Below are 19,937 nucleotides of genomic sequence, written 5' to 3'. Positions count from 1 at the left end.
CTGACCACATAAAACCAATGGGAGTGGTTTCCATGTAACAAAAATACTCATTTCAGCTCCAGCCCTGTTTCTGAGCTGTAGTTTTCTACAGGGGAACTTGCAGCAAAATGACACAGTCAATGTTATTGCATTAGCTGCAGCAGGGGTGTCAGAACCCAGGGCTCATTAGGGGATGATGCTGCTATGGGTGGATAGCTCTGTACTGGGATTGGTGCCTTCATTTCTGCAGGTAAGATGTTGGTTACAGGGACTCCCAGCTGTTTGGTGTGAGCTTTTGTTTAATGGAGTGTCTCCTCACTTTAATTCCTACCAAAATGTGTTAAACTGTTTCATCAAAAATTCAGGGGAGATATCACAATCAGTGTTTTGAGGTCAAACGTTTTCCACGTTGCCTGTAATCAATGGTGCTGGTTTGGGAAAGGGTTCCCCTGCCTAGGGCAGTTCTAGCTGCTGTTAAGGGTTTTGCCCTATCCTCTTCTTACTTTTGTATTGTTTTACTTTCGGAGTGACTCCAGGAGGAGCCCTGGAGTTTCTCTTCAGCAAACAGCTCATTATACAAATCTCTACACACACACACACACCCCCCACCTCCCTGGGGGTAGTTTTGTATTTATGAAATACATTATTTGGGATCATTTTGGAGAGGCTTAAATGCCTGTTGGGCCTTCTTAGGGGTGGGTTATGAGTTGGAGCTTGTTGTTTTTTCCTCCCAGGAAGTGTAGTGCTAGGATTTGAACAGGGTGCAAAATTCACGAGATAGTTTGTTATGGAGATATGGGGCTAGTGAGCTGAGCAGCCAGCATAGGAGAAAGCCCATCCTCTCTACCTGCCCACAAAGAAACTGCTGTTCTCTGAACTTTGTCGCCGTGAAATGTCGTGTGTAAGGTGGCCTGATGCCAGCCCTTCCCACCCTGCCAGCTTCCCAGCTGGCCCAAGGCAGGTGGGAGTCAGGAGTGGCAGTGTTGGGACTGGAGTCAGAACTTAGTTAACAGCTCTGCTGATGGGCAGGAGGGAGAAGTGAGGGGCAGGTCTCCTCCTGCCTCTGCTGTGCCCCAGGAATGCTGCTACACGGAGTAGGTGTTGGAATCCTTTTTCTTGGGATCCCCGGCTTGCCTCTCTCGGGGAAGAGGAAAACAGCCTTTCCCTTCATGCTCTGCATACATGGGTCCGGATCGAGCTGCCTCAGCTGTTTTGTTGCATACAGCTCGCTCTTCCCAAACGGAGAGCGTGTTCAGAGCCAGGGAGTTGGCTGTGCTGGCAGGGAGGTCTGGGACAGCGCCAGAGGAAGGAGGTGATGTTTGTGTGAGTGAAAATGGAGGAATGACCGAGCTGCTGGAATCAGTTTCATTGCTTCAGCAGATCTGAGGCCTGCTGCTCAGAGTCCAAGGTCTGGGCGGTAAAAGGAAAATCGCTTTTGGAGGGCAGAGAAACTATGTTCAGAGCAGTCTCCCTCTTCTGGTTCACTGCTCACTCGTGTTGCAAGAGCATTAATGTTTTCCCGTAGGTAGGGCTGGTTTAATGAGCATCCTGCTTCCTCCAGTTACACGAATCCTTTTTGCTGAAGGAAATAGGTTTGCTGTGTTTCGTTTTCCTCTTTCAAGGCTTAACTAATGCTTGGGGATGAGCTATCTCAGAGCAGTACTGAGCTGTACTGTAAGATGTGCAGGGAAGTGAGGTGGGCAAGGAGGTTCAGGAGGAGCAGTTGCAGGACAGGGAAGCTCTCTGAATTCTTGTGTCTGGGTGTGTGCAATAGTAAGGTCATAACCTCCCGCGTGGGCTTTCTCTTTGTACACTTTATTTACAGTGTTCCAAGAAATGATTTCCTGGGGTGTTGACATGTTTTTCAGTGTGGATTTCCTCCTTACGTCTGAGAACTTGTTCTGGGCTTGGGACTTGAAAGTAAAACCAAATCTTGTCTGGAAGGAAACAAAAGACTTGGACGTAGTGATGAACTGGTTAATAACAACAGAGAGGGAAAAAAAAAAAAGAAAAAATGAAAAAAAAAGAAAATATCAGCCCCAGAATTTATTTAGAGACAAAGGGCAACAAAGTTAGCATTGTAAACACCCTGGGCTGTCTGGCAAGTTTGTCTGAGCTGTCTGCGCAGCCACACAATGAATTGAAAGCAGAGCTTCGAGACAGTGAAGATAAGACATTACTTGGCAGCAACTACAAGGAAGGAGTATGCGTCTGGATCAAATAAACATGATGAAGCCATGAGAATTAAGGTCAACCTGAAAATGTTATTAGAGCTGTTGTTGCGTCCTCCATCCCCCCCTATCTTTTTTTCAAGCATCAGGGAAGGGAGGTTTGTGAAATGTCACCTCGCAGCGCTAGCAGGCTGGGGAGCAAGGAGGTTGTGGTCGGTGAAGGGGGGCAAACTGGTTTTTCTGTTCTGGAGCAGTTTTGGTAACTGGGCTGCTAGTACTGAGGTTTAGCAGTGATCCTGTTCCCTGAAGCCACAAGTTTCTCCCAGGTAATGCAGGCAGGCTGGCACACACCCTGCACTCGCCTTGCCCGACATTGCCTCTGGCTCTGCCTTCACAGTTTCAGGAAGAAATCACTGCAGGGCAAAGTAACGCTGCAGTGGGCAAACAGATGAGTAATGAAACAGATGGTATTATTTTATATGCTACTAGGTGGCAAAGTATCTGTATTTATGCACACGTGCACGCACACATAGGCACGTACAGGCTTTTTGGTGTAAAATCCATGGCGTGGAGTAGATCAAGGTCTTTGCCTAGTGTTGTCCATGCCACCAGAAATTCACCCTGGGACAGGTGAGGAGATGAGAGCCATGCTTGCTGGGAACATTGCTTTGGACTTTCCTTGAGCTGCTGTGGTGGATAAAAGTACTCTGCAAGCTGCACTGCTGCAGTGCCATATCGTGCTCTTACCTGTGGGTCTCAGAGACTTTTACAAAGACTGACGTACTAGGCATCTAGTACAGGTGAGGTAGTCGAGGCACAGATGCTTAATGAGTGACCAAGTCTTCTGATGAAGAAAATGAGTAGTGCTGGCTCTGTGCTCTCATTTATTGGCTAACTCAAACTGCTTTTTCCATTTCTGGCAATTGTAGGAAAATAAGATAATGAGCGCTTAAGCAGGTTATAGTTCTGACCTCAAAATCCCTTGGTTAAAGGTTCCCCATCCTCTTCATGTCTTCGGGGTGTTCTGCAGGTATTCCTAAAAAAAGATCTTTGTATAACATTGTGCAAATGAAATCACAATGTGGAGAAAGGCACAAGCCAAGTTCTTCCTCCAGGCAGCCTTTAAAATGAAGACATTCAGTTTCTGAGGGTGGTTGTGCATGTGGCTGTTGGGTTGACCTTGCCCAGTCATCAGGACTTTCAATTAAAATCAAACTTAAAAAATTCAGGGCCTGTTTTTTGTACCAGCAAGTAGTGAGGCAGCTTTGCCTGGTGCTGGGATCATCAGTGTGTCTGTGGGAATGAACCCAGAGTCTCCCTGCCACCTTGGGTGGGATGTGCAGAAGCAGCCCCGAGGAGGCCCCCTGGGAGTGGAGGTGGCTGCTCCCGGGGCTGGAGATGGGCAGGGTGCTGGGGGACAAGCTGGGGCCCAGCTCCTGCCAGCCACGGGGCCTGGCCTGCTTCCCAGCGAGGGGACACACTGCCCTTCTCCACAGCGCTGGTGCAGGCAGCAGGGCCCCAGATTTCTTCCCTAGGGTGGTTCCCTGCAGCACTAGCAGTGCCTGCCGCCCGTCTGTTTATCCTGGCTGTGGGGCTCTGTTTCCGTGCTGTTAATGGGGTCACCTTCTGTCTGCAGCTGGTGAAATCCCAGGCAGCTTAGGTCTGACACAAAACACCACCCTTTGTGAGGCAGAGAGGGTTTTCTGGTGATGGTTGTTGCAGTTTTACATGACTGTAATGCCCGAAATGGAGGCTGGAGCACCTGTAAAATACTGCTGTTGCTTTTCCAGAGAAGCCAGGAGCAGCTGGAACGCACACCTGCTCCCTGAGCTGTCTGAGAGCCAGCGAAGGAAGAGGAATGATCCAGAGCCCTGAGCTAAATCAGGCTGGGGACTTGCTCCATCAGGGCTCTGCAGGAGCCTGGTCTCCTCCAAGGTGGCCACAGGCCCGGTCTATACCTGGGGGTGGCAGAGGTGCAGCTGGCAGCAGGTCCAGTTCTGGGGGACACTTGCAAACCTCTCTCCCTAGGGCTGGGCCCTGTGAAGCACACAGACCGGGGGAACTGGAAAAGCTGCAGAGCTGCCAGCGATGTTGCAGTGCCTTGACAGGACGGTCCCAGGCCAGAGCCAAGCTCCACCTCCCTGTGCTAGCTATTTTTTCCCCCAGTCTGTCACTTCTCTCATTGCCCAGCATTGCCTGGCTCTCACCAGACTAAGGAGGATGCCACTTGGCCTGATGCTTTTTGTTCTTGTATAAAGAACAGCCGCCCACAAGTCATCTCCCCTGCAGGAAAGTGGAGCAGCCCCACTTGGGCCTGACTCTCCCAGATCATGCAACAGGATGGTTTACCTGGGATGCCATGGGCTCCTGGCTGCTGCATGGGAAACAGCAACCTCCTAGCTGCTCCTCCGTGCTGGGGGAAAGCTAAGCTGTGTTTCAACGAAAACCTTTGCACCACCTGCTCCATTTCCTGCAGCTCTGAGTTGTCTGGTTGAGCTCTGAGCTCCTACAGCCGTTGCCAAAGGCAGCTCAGGGGCTGAGGCCACAGGAACCCAGATGAGCTCGGTGCTCTCGGAAGAGCCCTGGGAGTCTGATTCCTGTCGCTAGTCACCAAGGCAGCCCAGAAAGCAAGAGGGAAAATGAGACTTGTAAGAATAAAGTCCCATTTGAACGGTACTTCTTGAGGGAAGGGTTTTGCAATAGCAGCACAAGCCAGCTGGTCTGCAGGCGTGCAATGAGGACTGGTGTGGTTGGGGATCTTTGCTAAACAGGATTACGTGTGACACAGCTGTGCTGCAGGCTTCGCTGTTTTGTTTGTGTTGGGCAAGAGCAAAACATGAAGGTCAGAGACGAGCACGCTGCGTGGCCAAGCCTCCCCTCCCTCCTTCCCTGAGGCCATGGGACTTCCTCCGGAGAGGGGCTGCTGGGGCTGAAGCAGGGCTCTGCGGCACAGCACTGGTGACACAGAAATGCCAGGGGGCGGTGGAGCAAGGGGAACGCAGAGGGTGCTGGGCGCAGAGCAGGGCAGTGTGGGGGCGGCCAAGGATGAAGACAGAGAAGGCTCAGGCCTGGGAAGCTGTGGGGTGGACGGCAGGAGCAAAGAGCAACTCCTGCCCAGCTTCAATGTGGAGGGGAACAAGCCCATCTCAGTACCCTGGGGTTTGGCCCTGGTTTGGCTGAGCTGTCCCAGGTCCCAGCAGCCTTGGGCTGGGCTTGGCAATCCCAAAGCAGAGAGGAGCAGCACAAGGATGCCAACTACCCCAGAAAACTGGGAGGTAGCCCATGAGACCCCCCAGCCTCCTGCTACTTGTGGATAAGAGCTGATGGGAGCCGTTTGCTTCCTGCACGGCATGCCCAAGCGCTTCCTTTCCCAGCACCGTGGGGAAGAGCTGCAGAGTTGGCTCAGGATGGTGCAGAGGAATGGTGTGAAGGCTGAATGCGCCAGGTGGGCTTAGCTAGCGTGCACCCCCCCGGTGGGGGTCAGAAGCAGGGGTACATCTCCCTGGGAAAGCCTCAGGCATCCACAGGGGAGTGGCAGCAGCTGCCCTGGCACAACCTTGGCCTGGGCTGCAGAGCCGTTGGAGAGATTAGGGATGCAAGATGGGACAGGACCAGCTACTGCCTGCAGCGTTCACTGGGGTCTGCCTGCAAGTCCCTGGGATGGAGCTGCTGGAAACCACACACGCCTCTTCCCCAGGGCAGCCTTGGCACTCACAGCTCTGCCCCGACACCTGAGCTGTTTCACTGCTGCTGCTGGCGTACCAGTACCGCTGCGCCATGCCTCGTGGTGGGGGGGTCAGGCTGGGAGCAGGTCAGGGCAGCAGGACTCTGTTCAGGCAGGTGAGGAACTATGAGGGCTGAGGGCTGAAGCAAGCAGGGGGCAGGCCAGCCCGCTGCTCCCAGCCCGTGCAGCGCTCTGCCTGCTGCAATTTTGTGCTGGATTATCTGCCAGGGCAAGGAATGTGGCATGGGGGGGGGGTGCAGAGAAGGCTGCCCTGCAGTGAGGGGGGGGCTGCACAAAACCCAGATGCTCTGCAGCATGTTGGTGGAAAGCATGTGAGCTGACTCAGACATCAAACTGTCAGGTTTGGGCAGCACTGTGGCTGTGCAGGGGTATAGCGCTAATTACGCAGGGTGAACCTGATGCAGAGGTGCAAGGCCAGTGCTGGAGTACAGGATTTATTTAAACAGGCACTGAGACCCCCCCAGAGCTGTGTCAGCAGGAGGGGTACTTGCGTCCTTCGTGGAAGTCTGTGCTGCTGGCCTGTCCGTGCAGGAGAGCGACTTGCACACCAACAGACTTAATATGACAGCATACACAAGTAATTACAAAAGTGGGCTGCATCCACCCCAGTGTCCCAGCCAGCTTTATCATGCTCTGCTCTGCTCGAACACGTCTTTTGTGTCTGTCACATCCTGGGAGTTTAACAACAGGGGGGTTTGGTCTTGTCCATGCTGGGCTCCGTGCTGCTACTGCCTGGGCTCACGCACGGCCTGAGCTGAAATTGTGGAGGGTAACGGCTGCGAAGGCTCATGGTGTGAGCAAGAGAGCAGCTGTGCTGGCCCAACAGGGCTGGGAGAAACAAAACCCTCAGGAAAGGGATGCTTGGTCAGAAGCAAAGGGGAGGCCTGATGCCAAGCACCTCGGCTTGGTTCTGTCCATCTGAGCTGCACCCTGTCCCACAGGACGGACCAGCTCACCCGCAGCATGACGAAGCTGGCACAGCTCAGCAGCAGGGGGCTGGGCACCCCTTCCCTGCATGCCACTGCTCTCACACAAGGCTCATGGGGAGCTGCCACAGGCCAGGCTGCTCCCAGGGAGCAGCTGATCTGGGGGTTCGAAGTATCTTCATTGCTGCCGGGGGTTTGTGTGGGCCACGAAGAAGCACCTGGGGGGGGGGGGGGGGGGGGTCTGCGGGCGCTGGTGCTTGTGCCAGCCTGTTGAGGACCAGACCAGGGTGCCAGGGTCTGAAGCGCCCCCAGCTTTCTGCTCTTCTGATGGGCTTCCCCAGGCTCCTGATGGCGTGGCACACTCATTGGTGTGACGCAGTCTCAGCTATTTGGGGACGGAGAGAAGATGCTGCTCTAGACTTGCTAAGCCCTGGGCTCTGTTGTTGTAGTGCCACTGAAGACGTCTAATCCACCGGGGCAAGGTGCGCATCTCTGCCACGTGCCTAGGTGTGGTTGCTTGTGCTGGTAATTATCCCAGCTTTGTGGCCCTGCTCTTTGACTCCTCAGAAGCTGATTGCTGGCACTGGTCCAGGTTTCTAACTATCCTGAAATGAAACTCCTTTGCTGCTTTCTGGAAGCTGGTGCTGGGTCTGCCTTGTGCCTGCAGGCTGTCCCCGATGCTGTTGGGGTGGCGGGCGGCCCTGGCGCAGTGCTCGCTGTGCCACTGCTCTCTGCTAATCCTGACTTCTGCCCCAACGCCTCCAGCTCAGGGTCGCTGAGCCTCGCAGCCTGGCTTGCTGGACCTGCCTCTGCCAAACGTGGATTCAGAGTTGCTGGGGGTTGTCCTTCCCCAGGGAGAACTGGTCTTGCATTTGTGGCTGTGACCCCTGTGCCTCTGCTTTGTGGAGGGTGGGGGGGGTGGTCACAAGGTATCCTGGTGGTGCGGCTCTTGCTGGAGGCCTGTCCCACGCTGCGATCCCTGCAGTCTCGCCCAGCTCCAGCAGACACCCACAAGGCACAACACAGGCAGGGAACGACGCTGCACCAGGCCCCCCGGCCATGTGGGAGCTGCATTCAGCAGCAGCTCAAACAGCTGCCACCCTGGGCCGCACGGAAGAGTCGATACAGCAGGAGCACAGGGGAGGCGTGAGGATGAGGAGGCTGTCACAGGTCGAGCCGGAAGGCCCCAAAATAGCTGGCTGCTGCATCGTTGTAGTCGATGGCCAGCGAGGAGACCGAGACAAACAGCTCATCGCCGGCCTTGAGTTCAAACAGTCCCCCCTGGTAGAGAGCGTGGAGGCCGTAGTCTGCCTCGGGTGCCCAGCACTTGGTGCCGACCCCTTTGAGCAGGAGGATGGGCTGGCTGTAGGATGTCTTCCAGTTGATGCACTGCACGAGCTGGGGGACGGAGACGCGGGTGCTGGCCCCCTCGGCCCCCTCGCTGCGGTAGCGGAAGTAGATCTGGGAGTAGACGTAGTACTTGCCCGCCTGGTTGACCCGTAGCCGGCCATCCCGGTACGTGATGTTCTGCAGGTGGGAGTGGATGGTGCTGTCTTCCCAGCGAGCAATGGCGTGGCGGCAGGATTGGGAGAGGTTCCCAAAGCGCTTGGAGATTCCTGGGGAGAAGGAAGGGTCACCAAAGGAGTGCACTGTGCTGGGAAGCATCCTTCAGGGTCAGGAGGAAAGGAGGGGGCGGCCCTTTCACTCTCTTACGGTCATGCAGCTTGGAGTGGGGGTAAAGAGTGTGGCCTTGGACTGGAGACCTGTGCAATGTGCTCTAGGTGATCCTGCTTGGCAGGGGGGTTGGACTAGATGATCTTCAGAGGTCCCTTCCAACCTCGGCCATTCTGTGATTCTGGAGAGGAGAAACATCTCCCCACCTGCCACCAAATGCAACCTCCCGTGCTGAGCCCCCTGCCCTTCGGGTGAGATCTCCTCCCTTTTCCCACCCTGGAAACTCTCCAGTGCCCTGCTAGCCTCCCCCAACTCACCATCCAGGGCCAGGCTCTGCGGGCGGAGGGTGAGATGTGCTGAGGGTTTGCCAGGTGTTTTGGGAGGAACCTGTCCCTCCGAGGTATTGAAGTAGCTCTTCCGGGCCTCTGTGAGGAAAGAGAAGAATGGCTATAGAGGCCAGAGTGCATGGGGACCCCCAGACCCATGCCACCAGAGCACGTCCTTAGCGACCAGAAAGAACTGGGCAGGACAATGCCCCACTGACCCTACAAAGGGGGAGTTTACTTGGGAGTGGAAATGTCTGGTCAATTATTATCTAACATTCGGTGCTGTCCCTGTGGTAGACAGGCCCTGCTTCCCCAGGCTCCAGTCAGACACAGCTGTCCCTCCAACCTGTGTCGAGGGATGTGAGCCCTCTCCCCGCCCAGCAGGACAGTCTGCGCCCCCCTGTCCCACCCCAGCTCACAGCCGCGGTGCCCTGCCTGGTGGAGTTTGCCCCGGGAGCAACCGAGCAGCCCAGCCTGCTGGCATCCCTGGCCACACGCTGAGCGGTGCACACGTGGGCTGTGGCTCCGTCTGTCCAGCTGCAGTTCGGGTGCGAGCAAACAGATCCTTGCTTGGCAGCACCAGTCCCCAGGGAGCAGAGCCCCATCTCCTGCCCCAGGTGCTCAGCCAGGACGAACTCACCCTTCACGCTCCTGTGGATCATGTTCTCCGTCACCTGAACCGTTAGAGAAGAAAAACAGCCCCATGGTTTAAAGATGCAAAGGACATTTCCTGCTCCCCAGCTCCTCACATCTTTTGCAGGCTTTTCCATCTTTCACACTGTGCCTTTGGACTCTACCAGCTCCTCGATGCAGAGATCTGCAGAGGGCCTGGCGTGCAGCTGCACTCCTCCGATCCTGCTTAAATCAAGCCTCTGCCACCCCCTTGTGAGACGGATGGGGAAACTGATGCAGGGAGGCAAGCAGGAGCCCTCCTGTTGTGTGTCCCACCCTCCCCAGACCCACAGGCCCGTGCTCACCATGGCCACGTAGGCTTTGATGGTGTTGGCCAGCTTGAGGCAAGGCTGGTTGCTGATGAGCTCCTCCAAGTTGGAGCCCTCCTGCTGCTGATTGATGAGCTGCAGACACCTCAGCTCCTCCGAGCTCCCTTGTGACTGGGCTTTGAGCTGGAATGGAAACACCCAGACGTCCACGAATTGCTCAGAGCAGGCAAAGGCAGTATGTGTGATTTGGCTGGTGGATGCAGAGGCGATTCCCCTGTGGGGTATGCGTATGGGTTCAGCTGCCTTTGGCCTGGCTCCTCCTGTGTCAGGGTGCCCACAGCCACACCACTAAATGGAGACTGACCCTGAACTTCCCTGATCACAGAGCTGGTGGTGGGATGAGTTGGTGCCACTGGGACACAAACACTGACAAGCTGCTCTGCTGGGAAGGAATTAGTTGGCAGGAGGCTGGGTGGATCCCGAGTTCTGTCAAAAATCTGTTTTGTGAATTGGACTGATTAGAGCTCGTCTTGTCCTCCTACGATCCTCATGGCTGGCAGAAGCAAGTTTTGCTCATCCCAGCTCTTGGGGAAACATGACAGCCCCTTTCATTGCGTCCCAGTGCTGAGCATGAGGAGATAGGGAGACATGAACTCCTGCAAACTGCAGAGCACCACGTAAAGGAGAGGCATCAAAATATCCCCTTCTCCATCTCCTTCACCTCTTCTGCTCCTGCCCTGGGAAATGTGGTGTCTCGATCAGAAAAACCCAGCCTTAGCTTTGAACAAGCTACTCGCAGATCCTGGGGAAGCAGTTTCCCTGCAATACTGCCCTCCACGTGCCCCAGGCCTGCACAGGGGCTGTGCACAGAGGTGAGAGCTCCCACTCCAGTCTGCAAGCGTCCAGGCAGCTGCGTGGTGACCAGGCTCCATGCCTTACTGCTGCTGAACTGAGCCTGTTGCAAACAGAGCTCTCACGCACCTTCTCCCTTCCACGGCTGAGCCATACAAAATGGTGGCTGGAGAATGAGCCCAGGCAGATCTCAAAAACTTTCTAGTCTGCTGGCTCGTGGTTTGGGATGGGAAGCCTTCTTTCCATATGATGTGAGCTGCTGCATGGTGAACTGTGCCTCGCCAGTGTGTCCCTAGGCTGACCTGGCTCAGTTCTGACCCTGGTGTCCCAGTGGGGTGAGCTGCCCTACGGATGACAGGCATGGCTGGCTGTTGGGTTGCTGTTCTGCTGTACAGGGCGTGGGAAAACCAAGGCACAGCTGGGACAACTGCCCTGAAATCAGTGTGCCAGGAGCCAGGAACGAACACAAGCACCTTGACCATCCCACCTTTATCACCTAGTCTGTCCCAGATCAGGACACAACCCAGGAGTCCTTGGGCTTGGCCACACTGTCAGTCTCACCAGCATCCTGTGTTTCCAAAGGGTCCCTGCCTGCTCTAAGCCCTGCAGCTCCCACCAGACCGCTGCCTGCCTCTTGACTGGGATCAATGGAGACTCTAGTACCAGCAGAAAGGCTACATGAAGTAAGATAAAAAGTATTTTTTTTTCCTATTGGGCCAACAGTCAGTCCTAGCGCTGGCTGGCTGGATTTGCCAGGAGCACTGTGTTTGGGGGATGGGTTGCAGTGATGAACACAGAGGAAGCGACGTGGTGGCTCGTATAGCTGGATGACTGCAAAAGGGTGAGCGTAGCCTTAGCAGTTTTGTCTCATGTGGATTTAGGCAGCTAGGCTGCAGTCTTGCAAAGACGTGCCTGTCTGCGCGGGTGGATGCACAGCGCCTGCTGAAGAAGTAAATCTCCAAGCAGTGGGGCTGCTCACACGGAGCTCCACAACATGAGCACATGGCTGGGCAAAGCCAGTGAACGCAGCACGCTCCTCTGCACTGCCAGGAGCACAGATCACAGCACGTGCACGCATAACCAGGGTCAACTCTCATCCGATCAGTCCTGGTAACGAGGTAGCACAGTCCCAGCATAACCACGGGCACTGCAGCCACGCGCTTTATCCCTCTCTCCACTAACAACTGCCTGGCGCTGACTGCAATGCTAACTGCCTCCAATAAAGCTTGCTGTGACGGGCTGCCTGTGCCACCAGCACTTCTCATTTTAGAGGGTAGCCGCTCTGCCTGCCGTGTCTGTCTCCCCTTCTGGGAAGCATGCACAGGGTAGGGCTTTAAATTCAGTGAAAAGCAGGAGAGAAAATTCTGTAAAACTGGGGGAGGGGGGCGCAGGGGGAGAAGGTGGACTGTGTGTATGCGTGTGCATTGGGGTGAGGACAGGCTGCCCGGGTTGAGTGATTCAGAGTCCCCAGATGTGCTGAGCTCTGATTGCCTATACCTAGCACCGATCCCATGCAGGGATCTGACGAACAGACTCCAAAATTATCCCAAGAGGTATATTTAAGTGGCCATCTTCTTTCATACCTTCCCCCAGGCTCTGTCTGCCCACATTTCTGTCCTCTCACTGCTGCCTTTCATGTAAATCCTTCACAGTGGGTGCCACATGGGATCCAGGCATGGAAACAAAGCCTGGAGGGGAGTCTGCTCCAAAGGATGCTGGACCGGGCACCAGACAGGCTGTTCCTCCTGCATCCATGGGCAGCACTTTTTCCAATTTTTCCCCCTCTGTTGTGGTTTTGTGCAATGCTTGGCACTCCAGCGCTCTTTTCTTGACGATGAGCCCTCCATCACCAAAGCTGACGGTTCCCATTGGTAGAGCTGCCCAGAAAGCTGCTTGGCAGTACTTAGTTTCCCTTTGTCCATAGCAAAGATCTCTTCTGTTCAGTGTTTAGCCTCCTCGACCTTTCCACTGCTAGGGGATTGCTGTGTCTTAGCAGGGGCAGTAAGGTGTGTAGGTGGGTTTGGTAACAGGATCAGGTCTATTGTGTGCAAGTTCGTTGCAGCAAGGACAGCATCTGTGTAGTGGTCACAGGGGGCCCTGAAGCTCTGGGGCTCGGGGTCTCCAGCAGGCAGCAGTGGGGCAGGGCAGTTGCAGGGTCCCAGCAGCGGCTGGGGCGGGTCGCAGCACCCGGCCCGTGGGTCCTGAGCTTGGGAACGGGTCGGTGTGAGTGCCGCTGGGCGCGGGCAAGAACGGCTGCACCCCAGCCCGGTCACTTGCCGTGACTGAGCGGGAGCGAGTGCCCGGGATCTGCTGGCGCGGGGGTTCTCCCCGGCCAAAGGCTCACAAAGAGGCTTTAGCAGCCCCGCCGGGTGCCGAGCCCCCTTCCCCGGGCTCGGGCCTCCGAGGCGGACCCGGGGCTCCGGGCGGACCCGGGCCAGGCGCTGCCCCGCCGCGGACGGGGCTCGGGGCGCCCTTCTCCCCGCCTCCCTCCCTGCCTCCCTCCCCCCCGGCCGGGGCTTCAGCCCCCAGCACGGCTCCGCGCCGAAGCTCGAGCCCAGGCCGGGCTCTCCCGGGGGGCAGCCGCCGCCCCGCCGCCCCCCGCCGCCCCCTCCCGGTGCCGGGGGCTTTGTTCCCCGCGGCGGGCTCACCTTGGAGATGGCCATGGTGAAGTAGACGAAGAGGCCGGTGGTGGAGGCGATCTGCAGGGCGACGATGGCCATGACGGCCACGCTGCCCCACAGCGGCCCGCACCGCCGCCGCCGCCCCCCGCCCCGGGGGCCGCCGCCGGGGCCGTCCGCCAGCATGCGGGCCTCCGAGCCGCCGCTGTCGGAGCGCCCGTACGGCCCGGCCCGGGGCTGCTGCGGGGCCATGGCCCGGCCGCCGCCGCCGTGCTCCGAGGGGAAGGGAGCGGCGGCGGGGCGGGCCGCGGGGCGGGAGGCGGCGGGGGTGGTCCCGGGACGGGGGGCGGCGGGGGAGCGGGGCCGGGTGCCGGGAGGGGCTGGTCAGAGGGCTCGGCTGGCAGAGGGGCAGGCAGTTTCGGTGCTCTCAGCCGTCTGGCTGCCGATCCCAAAGCATTCCCGGTTGCTCTGAAAGGTTGTTTGGAAAGCAAACAGAAAGCCTGGAGAAAGGCTGCTGCCTGACGACTTCGTGGTCAGGTGAGTCTATGGCCTTTAGTGCTTTTATCTCTGGAATGGAAGTGAGACCTTAAAGAAATACACGAACACTTCGGTCTTCCCAGATCTGCCTTCTCTCCTCTGAGGATGGGACATGGGGAAGCCGTGGACCGGCCCCAGCCCAAACCCGCAGACAGCTGTAGTAGCACCGAGTGGTGTGCTGGGGGCAAATTTATGGCTTAGGGCGAAACAGGACCTGACTGTGAGCGAGAGAGGCTGGACCCCGGTGAAACCCACGATGGAAGAAGCTGCCCCGTGGCCCACCGCCCTCCCAAGTCTTTGCACCACGCAGCCGTTCCTAGGCGGGGACACAGCCTGGTGCTGCAGCAACCGCTGTTCAAAGGGACGTGGCCACGGAGACATGGCCATGGAGCCAGAGCTACGCCGTGCCAGCCCGGCTGTGCTCCCTTCGTGCCCTTCGGGTCCCCACCTCGTGCTGCACGCCGTCCGTGACAGCTGTGAGCCACAGCTCCACGAGGCTGAGCTTTGATCCTTGAGGGTATTAAAAATGTCTGTGATAATTCAGTAATAAAATCAATTCAGGATTTGCCCCTTAAGCTTCAGCTTTCTGGGCTGGATCTTGCAGAGCATGTGTCATCTGAGGAACCTCCCCCACCTCAGAACTGGGGAAGGAAGCTGCTAGGAAGGGACCGCTCGCCAGTGGCTCGCTTTTCTAGCACTCTCACACAATGAATGGCATTTTGTCCTTTAAGAAAAGGACTTGTTCCACTTCTCATCCTGCCTGCCAGAAATGGCACCATCCTGGTTTCAGTTAGGACAGAGTTAATTTTCCTCCTAGTAGCTGGTAGGATGCTATGTTTTGGATCAGGATGAGAAGAGCGCTGATAACATGCTGATGTTTTAATTGTTGCAGAGCAGTGTTTACACCAGGCCAAGGACTTTTCGGCTTCTCGCTCTGTCCTGCCAGCCGGCAGGCTGGGGGTGCAGCAGGAGCTGGGAGGGGACAGACCCAGGACAGCTGACCCAAACGGGCCAAAGGGGTATTCCATACCATCTGGCGTCATGCTAAACAATATATAGGGGTGGCTGGCCGGGGTGGGGGGGGCGGCTGCTCGGGGATAGGCTGGGCATCGGTCAGCGGGTGGTGAGCAATTGCACTGTGCATCACTTGTTTTGTACACATTGTTAGTAGTAACACTATTATCATTATTACTATTATTATTGTTGTTATTATTATTTTCCTGTCTTAATAAACTGTCTTTATCTCAGCTCACAGGCTTCACTTTCCCGTTTCTCTCCCCCATCCCAGAGAGGGAGGGGGGAGGGTGAGCGAACGGCTGTGTGGTGTTTAGCTGCCGGCCGGGTTAAACCACAACAGGCACTGTCTTTTCCACTGAATCCTGAAATCTCTGTCTTTCTGCAGACAAATTTCCAGCAGGGAGCCCCAGTGGGACACACGGTGTTGGTCAGGATTCAGGGAGACGGAGCTATTCACAAGTACAATCACATTAAAAGGAAAAGGGCAGTTCCAGTATCTCTTCTTACAAAACATTGTGGCTGCTCTGATTCCTTTGCGTGTCTGGGAGGGAAGCATCAACTTCCTGTCTGGTACATAATTGCCGTGGGCTATGGTAAGGGGGGATAGGAATTGTCCCTCCCTCAGTGCCAGAGCAAGAGCTTGAACTAAAACCTCTCAAGCATCTTTCCAGTCCTACTTTAATTATGCATACTTCTCTGGCCCCTACAGACGGCCTCATTGTTCCTGGAGCACTGGAGCTCTTTGCCCTGTTTGGAGGGTGAGGCAGTGTGAGGCTCTCTGGGGGTCCCTGCCAGCCTGGAGGAGACGGACCCTGCTGGGAGGAGGTTCTGTCTGAGAGTGCCCCATTGCCCATCCCAAATGCAGCTACCACTCAGCGTGCAGGGAGGTGGGCTGGTGGCCCTGGTATTTGAGCTGGTCCTGCGTGGAGACAGAGCATGACAAGGGCTCAAGCAGGTCCATCTTTTTCTTGTGCCTGATTTAGAGCAATCATTCCAGTGAAGCAGGTGGTCCCCATGCACTGGAAGCGACCCCTGGGCCTCCTTCATTCTCCTTTCCTCATCATCCTTGGCTGTCTGGTCACGGCACCAGCCGTTCTTGGTGGCCTGTGGATGTTCCTGGCTCATGCTGGTGGCCCTTCCTGGAAGCAGGTGTTGTCTCTGCAGCAGTTCACACCCATTGTGGAGGTGCTGCACCCTGGCAAAGGGCACAGGAGCTGGAGGTAGAAGGTAGTGGTTTTTTTTTTTAGTTTGTTTGTTTGTTTTTGTGGAGGGAAAAGCTCTTTGTTGCCTGGAGTGCTCAGCTGTGCAGAGGTCCAGCTGTGCCGCAGCAGCAACGCTGGGGAGCCCCCTGCCCAGCCGCTCACCCTGCCCACCCTTCCTCATGTTTCTTGTAAAGCAGACACTTTCATTTTGCAGGCAATGGCTTCCTGCCATAGCCCCTGGGCAGGTCTCCCTGTGGGGTTGGTATTTGCTCCCTCCTTGCCCCTCAGACTGATGCCTGTGCACTCATCCTACCTCTCGACCCTTGCTCTCTGGACCCAGCACCGCAGCTGGGTTGGCAAGGCACATACCCCAGGAGCAGTTTTGCAGGGGTCTCCTCAATGGGCCTCCCTCCACCCGTGCTTGATTTGCTGTGAATTGATGGTAGGGTCACAGTCTCAGCACTTTCATATCCCCAAGCCCAAATTTAGCCCTAAGTACGCACAAATTTTCAGTAATCCCTGCAGCACTGGCCAGGCACGTCAGGCTTCTCCAGGCTGCTGGCATGCCCTGCATGCAGAGGAGCCACGTGACGAGCAGTCATGACCTCCCAGACATGGGAAAGTGGGTAACTGGTCACCTTATCTGCTTTTATTGCTTTTATGAAAGACTTCACCAAGCCTTGAATAATGCAAGCTCCGTACAAATGTCTTTAGATCACTGATCTAATCATGCTGTGTCAAGAAGGATACTCCTGAGACAAGGGGATCTTGCAGCCAAAAACACCTGCCAAGTCAAGTGGTTTCCCCCAGGTCAGTGCATGACACGGTGCCCACAGCCTGCGAGAGGCAGGCATTGCTCTGCTCAGGCACTAGTGTGGGCACTGCCCCTGCTCTGGGCAGTGTCTGGAAGTGGAAGACAAGTGAAGTGACATGCCAAATGCAGTGATGGCTGTTGCCACAGGCAAGGTGCTTCTGTTGGAGCTGGGGAAGGGCACTCAGCAAGGAGAAAGGTGGCTATCCATTTCTAAAAATGCGGTGGAGATTGAACCCTGCTGGTTGTTCTCATTAAAAAGGCTCAGTACCTTCAGAACCAGGTTGAGCAAGAGTGGAGGCAGAGCCAGAAAAAGGTGCATCTGGGGGTGGAAACACTTGCAAAATCTTGCCCTAGTCTCAGGCAGCAATTCTGCCTGCTTGGGTGTTGAAGGGATGCATGCACTGAGGGATTGCAGGAACCCCACATGCAAGGGGCAAGGTTTGCCTGTCAGAGGCACCAGACAGACAGTGTGGGGAGAGAGCAGAGATGGTCATACCCCTGCTTTTGGTGGAGTTGGACTTGAGGAGCCAAATGCATTTGCAGTCTGGGACATGGATGCATGTGCAGAAGCAACCTGGGTACTGCTCATCCATGTGCTGTGATCCTGGTCCATTTGCTGCTCTGTAGGATGGGGCAAGCACCCAGCTGCGCTCTTCTGATGAGTAGATGCCTGGAGCTACAAGAACTTAGTAGCCTGGGGCTGCTCTCTGTGCCTTGAAGATAGGAGGTTTGCAAAGCAGCCAAGCCTGTGAGTGAGGGCAGGACCAGAACTTGAACTGTGCAAAGAAAATTGGATGGGAGTCAGATGAAGAACTGCCTCTTGAGACTGGCTGAGTTGTTTTTTTACTTTTAATGTTTCCTGGTCTGTGCAGTAGGAGAGTTGGGCCAGCTGAGCCTGGAAGTTTGTTTCCTCAGCACTGGGTGATGCAGAATCAGTGCAGAAAAGCGGGAGAGAGTGTTTTGCTGGGATCTTACTTGTGTCATCAGCAAGGCACTGGAGGGGGGAAACTAGGCAGAGATTGCCTGTATAATGTGAGTTGTGTGGGATTTTGCACTCTGCCCCTTAGATTCACTTTGGCTTTGCTTCAGTCATGATGGAAGAATGTGCAGTTTAGTCATGTTAGTTTCCCAGGTTTTACAGAGACAATAGTATGTGCAGGATCTGTCGGGTTAGCCTAGATTGGACTCCCCCACACCCCCCTTGGGATGGTCAGCAACAGAGCATTCTTTCCCAGTTCGCATCTTCTGCAGCGGAGATCCAGATCCAGGTCTCATTTTCCTGAGGCTGCTCCTTTAAGGCAAGCCCCAGCCTGGCCTCGTTTGCTTGAGCAGCTGATGATTTCTAACATGTGTTGGCTACATGATCTCAGGAAACAGCAGCCCCCCCGGGATGTGAAATCAGTGCGTGCAACTCAGGAATGACTTTGCTAACCTCCCTGGCATGCTCTCTCTAACATTTGTCTTTTGATTGGAACCAATGAATTCCTGTGCCAAGCCTTATTTGCAAAAAAAAAAAAAAAAAAAAAAAAAAAAACTCTCCCCCTTCACACCATACTTCCAAGTTTCAATGGGAAGCTCAGTGCTTCCAGCTGATGTACTGGATCAGTTCACCTTCCTGAGCAGGTCTGCCCCAACCACGTGGAGAATGCACTGTGACATCTGTGCCTGACATCTGTGATCGGTTCTGCTCCCTCAGCGAGCACCCGCTCCTGGGGTGGCAGGAACCAGCCCTGCTCCCTTGGCCAGTCCTCTCCTGTGGCCCAGCAAAGCCCGGGTGGTTCACCCCCTCCTTGGGGCAGTGTAATATTTTACCAGGTAGCGGGAACCTGAGAAACAGAAGATGATGTGCCAATGACATGCCTTGGCCCCGGCCCCTCTGTGCCTCATTTTCCCTCTGTCTAGCATCGGTTTTCAGAGGACCTTGCTCCCTGTGAGGCTGCCGAAGTGCTTGAGATCACTGGCAGGAAGACGCCCAGCTTATACAATGCCCTGGTGTTTGTTTATCCTGGGGGATGCTGCAAATGCTCTGCTGCAGGGACATGCCCTGGCTGAGCGTGCTCTCTCAGAGGGAGGAAAGGCTGGTCTGGGTGCAGATTACAGAAAACACGTAAATAGCAGGAGAGCTCCCATGGTGCTTATTATGTGGAAATAGTGCAAAGGGATGGATGCCAAGAGGGAAGTACCAAGAGCGTTGGGACCGTGGTCCCAGCTCCTGCAGCCAGTGTCGGACTTTCCAAGAAGCAGTGCTTTCCCTTGCAACATCTTTCCAAGCAGAAAGTTACCATCCCTCCGTCGGGCATGGGCAGAAAGCAGCTGGAGATGGCCATGGCAGTCCTGCTGCTGCCTAGATCAAGGAGGGGTGATTAAAGCCTGCTCTCTTATCTCCTCCTCCACCTAGAACGGAAAGCAGCCCTGCGGGGAAGGACCTGGGAGTCCTGGGGGACAGCACGTTAACCACGAGCCAGCAACGTGCCCTCGTGGCCAGGAAGGCCAATGGTCTCCTGGGGTGCATTCAGGAGAGTGCTGCGAGCGGGCCGAGGGAGGGGATCCTGCCCATCCAGCCAGCCCTGGTGAGGCCTTACCTGGAGTCCTGTGTCCAGTTCTGGGCTCCCCAGTACAAGAGGGACATGGAGCGCCTGGAGCGAGTCCAGCGGAGGGCTACGAAGATGATGAGGGGACTGGAGCGTCTCTCATACGAGGAGAGGCTGGGAGAGCTGTGCCTGTTTAGCTTGGAGAAGGGAAGACTGAGAGGGGGTCTTATAAGCGTGTGCAAATACCTGAAGGGAGGGTGTCAAGAAGATGGGCCAGACTCTTTTCGGCGGTGCCCAGAGAGAGGACAAGTCACAACTGGCACAAACTGAAATGCAGGAATTTCTGACTGACTATGAGAAAACATTTCTTTACTGTGAGGCTGACAGAGCTCTGAACAGGTTGCCCAGAGTGGAGTCTTCTTCTCTGGTTTAAAAACCTTCCTGGATGCGATCCTGTGCAATGTGCTCTAGGTGACCCTGCTTGGCAGGGGGGTTGGGCCAGATGATCTCCAGAGGTCCCTTCCAGCCTCAGCCGATTCTGTGATTCTGTGATTCTGTGTCATCAGGACCAGGAAGGGGCAACCCAGGCAGACATGACTCAGCA

At 55.6% G+C, this 19,937-nt stretch overlaps 1 protein-coding gene and 1 long non-coding RNA gene across 2 annotated transcripts; one reads left to right on the top strand and one right to left on the bottom strand.

Annotated features, from left to right (window-relative positions):
* Positions 1-6,313: 6,313 nt before the first annotated feature.
* On the bottom strand, positions 6,314-13,541 carry LOC106037642 (tumor necrosis factor ligand superfamily member 10-like). The gene is made up of 5 exons (XM_067005111.1): positions 13,263-13,541; positions 9,799-9,945; positions 9,462-9,495; positions 8,813-8,920; positions 6,314-8,437 (listed from the first exon to the last, which is right to left on the bottom strand). The coding sequence occupies exons 1-5, from the start codon at positions 13,482-13,484 to the stop codon at positions 7,986-7,988; spliced, it is 963 nt and encodes a 320-aa protein (XP_066861212.1). The 5' UTR covers positions 13,485-13,541; the 3' UTR covers positions 6,314-7,985.
* LOC136791870 (uncharacterized) lies at positions 13,523-14,356 on the top strand. The gene is made up of 2 exons (XR_010834817.1): positions 13,523-13,769; positions 13,853-14,356. It is a non-coding gene; the product is annotated as an uncharacterized lncRNA (long non-coding RNA).
* The last annotated feature ends 5,581 nt before the right edge of the window (positions 14,357-19,937 follow it).

This window comes from Anser cygnoides, chromosome 13 (assembly GCF_040182565.1).
Source record: "Anser cygnoides isolate HZ-2024a breed goose chromosome 13, Taihu_goose_T2T_genome, whole genome shotgun sequence".
Classification (NCBI taxonomy): Eukaryota; Metazoa; Chordata; class Aves; order Anseriformes; family Anatidae; genus Anser; species Anser cygnoides.
The sequence above is the reverse complement of the archived record's forward strand: the minus strand, read 5'-3'. Positions and strand labels throughout refer to the sequence as shown.